At 28.4% G+C, this 4,033-nt stretch overlaps 1 protein-coding gene across 1 annotated transcript in view; it reads left to right on the top strand.

The window, feature by feature from the left end:
* LOC106790412 overlaps positions 1 to 2,862 on the top strand; it is a gene marked incomplete at its 5' end in the record, with an annotated part of 15,668 nt that extends 12,806 nt beyond the window's left edge. The window contains 3 exon segments of the mRNA XM_014755275.1: positions 659 to 795; positions 1,472 to 1,648; positions 2,005 to 2,862. Of these exon segments, the coding sequence (XP_014610761.1) occupies positions 659 to 795; positions 1,472 to 1,648; positions 2,005 to 2,165 (475 nt within the window). The 3' untranslated portion in view covers positions 2,166 to 2,862.
* Positions 2,863 to 4,033: the final 1,171 nt, after the last annotated feature.

Below are 4,033 nucleotides of genomic sequence, written 5' to 3'. Positions count from 1 at the left end.
GATTTATATATATATATATATATATATTAATAATAGGGTAATAAATCATTATAAAGAATAGAAAAGTTTTGAAATCGAATAATGCTTGAAAAGTTCGATCGTACACTCCGGATTATTCTGTTGTTATGTCTGCGCTCAAAAGTAGAAGGTAGAAAAGGGTGGGACAAGGTGGGGGGTGAGAGGGAAAGGGGAGAGATCTGTTGTAATTAGCTCAGCTCCAAGTCCTTAATTATTGCTCGAACGTTGGCAATTACGTTTTTCAAGTAATTAACCGACTTGTAAGCTCACTACGAGATCCCAAGAAACGTTTTTCAATGAATAAAAAAAATCCCCAAATATTTTCGATCGCAACACAATGTGGGTTAGCTTTAATAAGAGAAAATTTCAAATATATAAAGTAAAATTCGATAATATTGATAAACGGGGGTATACACGTATGTCTAATTATGAATAATAAATAAATAAATAAATAAATAAATAATAATGTTATATATATATAAACTCGTTAGATAATAATTGCATAAACGAATAACCGCGATTACGATCTGACAAAATTCACAGGGGCATTATATTCCCAAATGATAACATCCCCGAATGATAACATTGTTAATAATTATAACGCTTGAAAGCTTAGCTTTAACTAACACAATTGTTACAGCGCGATGGATGTCGGAATACCAGCGGATAGTCCAAATTTGGTTTTACTGTTCTTCGTCACGCAATTGTTCCTACGTGAATTATCCAAATGTAAAAATCTCGTGCGAATCGTACCGATGGATATGTCAGGATATTATGGCAAGTATTACGCAATTATAATACAATCTTTTTCTTTTTTTTTCTTTTTTTTTTCATACAATAAATAAATGCACCAATATTGCAGAAAAATATTATTTTATTATTATTTTTTTTTTTTAATTCACACATTGTTTTTTTTACATTCATTATTATCATTTTTGTGTTTTGTTTTCTAAACAATCGTTAAGTAATTCGACGAAATTAGAAATTTTTCTTTTCTTTCCTCAAATACATTATTTCGAAATTCCAAGCACGAGAGTTTCACGTAATTCAATCGTTTCCCAATTATTTACAACCGATAGTGCTTTATCTAACGATTCTAACAATTGTAAGAGAAAGAGAGTTTCTTCGATAGAAGTGGCATAGAAAATTCGATTGTCTCGGGTAAATCTAACGATACAAAAGAAAACTCGGAGTATTCCAATCGGAACTCTAATTCTAATTCTAATTTGACACGTGTTTATCGATTTAAATTCAAGTACAAACATCTTTGTTTTAATTACAAATATATTTTATCTTTTTCTAATCTTTCCTTCTCTTTTTTTTTGTTTTTTTTTTTTATAATTTGACGCACGAATCGAAGGGAGGTGTGGGAGTGGGGGATAATAAAGACATAAAAGAAAAAAAAACAGAGAGATAATGTTTTCTTTTGTTGGATATAATTTTTTTCGTTTAGAAAGCAGAGCAGGACCATCGAACATTGGCAACGTGATTTCTCAGATTTTGCTGTGCAAACAGATCACGCCCGACTTTAACGAGGAGGAATTATGTAGTATCAAAAAGGATTCTTCAGAAATAGGTGCTTTGATCGCTGATTTACAGGAATTCATGCCCCAATCTGAAGCTGATACAGGTATATTATCCGTTCTATTTCGACTAATCGGATTAGAGAGATTCCATTACCAAATATACACGACCAATAAAATACGAATACTTTAATAAATATTTCTCTATTGAAATGAGTACGTAATTAATCATGCTCGCGCTAAGTAGATCTTTTTTTCAAAAAAAAAAAAAAAAAAAAAAAAAAAAGAAACAAAATAATAGTACAAGTCTAATTACAAATCTAAACGGAATAAATAATTTTTATAAAACTTTTGTTACGAAATCCGCATCATTTTATTAAACATAATTTAATTATCGTCTATTAATTTCATTCTTCTTCCTTTCGATCGTTTTTCTTTTTTTATTTCTTTTTTGTTTTTTCAGAGAAATGCGTGGCCCTACAGGAAGCCGGTAATCGGGTAAGCCGTAACAATGGCGGACGAAAAGTAAATCGATGGAATGCCAGCAACAGATCAAGACAATCCTCCTACTGTCGGGGTGGTTTCAAGTTCCTCTGTTGCACCGCCAGAACAAATTACATTTGAGATTTACAGAATGAATTGTTACAGTGAAAGGGAGGGATTCCATCCAGCGATAGGAAGAACTCCTCACCACTTTTCAATTCCATTTTATTTTCCATAATCAGTTTTTTTATGTTTTTTTTTTCCAGAATTAACGTCATCTCCATGATAATTTTAATGTTTCAATGAATTCGATAATTTCGTTATCTTTTATTTTTATTTCTTTTCTTTTTTGTGTTTTTTTGTTTTATTCTAAAAACAATTTGTTTGTTTTATATTATTATATTAATCGATGTATCTCTACTTTACGCGCGTACTGCATTTGAATATTTGAAAATTTGCGCGGCCGCCATTTTGGTTTTTAATCGAACGAGAACGACCAATGAGAATACTCCGAATTTGAAAATACGACGCGCCGCGCCGCGCCAAAGTTCTCTTAATTGATCGGTTATTTTTAAACAAATAAGGAGGATGGCCTTTGATCAAAGAAATAAAACAAAAAGAAATAAAGAGATCTCGTTAATCTCTGAATTGAATATATGTAACTAGTTGTAATGATAGAAAAGAGAATATACAGAAAAAAAATAATAGGACGAAGAGAGATAAATATTTAACAATATCGTGGAATTGCAAGTGAAATTAATAGAATCTCTTAATTTATTCGATAATAATAATAATAATAATAATAGTAATAATGATAATGATAATGATAATGATAATAACAATCGATAATATTACGATCGATCGAGATATTATATTATAAAAAACACACGCGTTCCATAATTTATAATTATTACAAATATTTCGTGAGATGAAATTAAAAAAAAAAAAAAATAGTAATAAAGAATAAGATCGGGATAATAACGACGAAGGAAAAAAATAATAATTGCAATGAAAGAAAACAAACTATAAAATCCAAATTAAAAATGAACAAGTAAGTGGACCAATCGTCGATCTATTTATTCCGATATTTACTATGTATCATTAATAACTATATATATATATATTTATGACTATAATACGTAAAGCTTATTTAATAATATAAATAAAGAGAAAGAAATAAAATGAAAGAAAGACATAATATTAATGCACGAAATGGCCGTACTAAATAAGTGATGATTCTTCTTGATCTCGTTTAATCGTGACTATATTCTGAGATAAACATAGCGATATATTTGTTATTAAAAAAAAAAATCAAATATTTAATAATATATATATAATATATTTATCGTAATCAAAAAAGAGAACGTAGAAGAATTTTTAGATTAAATTATTAGCAATAAGAAAAAAAAAAAAAGAAGAAGAAGAAGAAGGAAAAAGAAAGAACAATTCGAGTCGCGTCTTTGAACTTTTTATTATTTTTTAAACTACTTGTATATTAAAATTAATTTTCTTCTTAATCTCCTTAAACGCGTTACACCTTTTATTCGTCGTCAGTTTTCCTGTTATTTAATTAATAATCATTCGGAATACACTCAATAATAATTGCATATTACGACTATGAATCGATCGTATTTTAATCGGATTAACTCTTGAACAGAAATAAAAATAATTCTAATCTTCGTACAAAGTGTACCTGATGATACAGCACCTCGATAATCACTCAAATGACAATTTCCTCGATTTGTATGCATATATACATGCATATATATGCATATATACATGATTATTGTATCTATATATGTGTATATTTCGGTTTTGTTATGTGCATATAAATACTTTAATAAATAAATGCATGAATATATACATGTACGCATACATGCACCCATAAATGCATTCATCAATGCATATAAAAATGCCTGTAATTAATGTTGAATTATATAATAGATTTTAGTTGTGTACAGTGCTTCGATAAAAAAAAAAAAAAAAAAAAAAAAAAAAAAGAAACAAAA

The sequence above is a fragment of the Polistes canadensis genome, unplaced genomic scaffold, assembly GCF_001313835.1.
Source record: "Polistes canadensis isolate GaletaPanama2010 unplaced genomic scaffold, ASM131383v1 scaffold_235, whole genome shotgun sequence".
NCBI classification, from domain to species: Eukaryota; Metazoa; Arthropoda; class Insecta; order Hymenoptera; family Vespidae; genus Polistes; species Polistes canadensis.
This window is presented reverse-complemented; position numbering and strand designations above follow the sequence as displayed.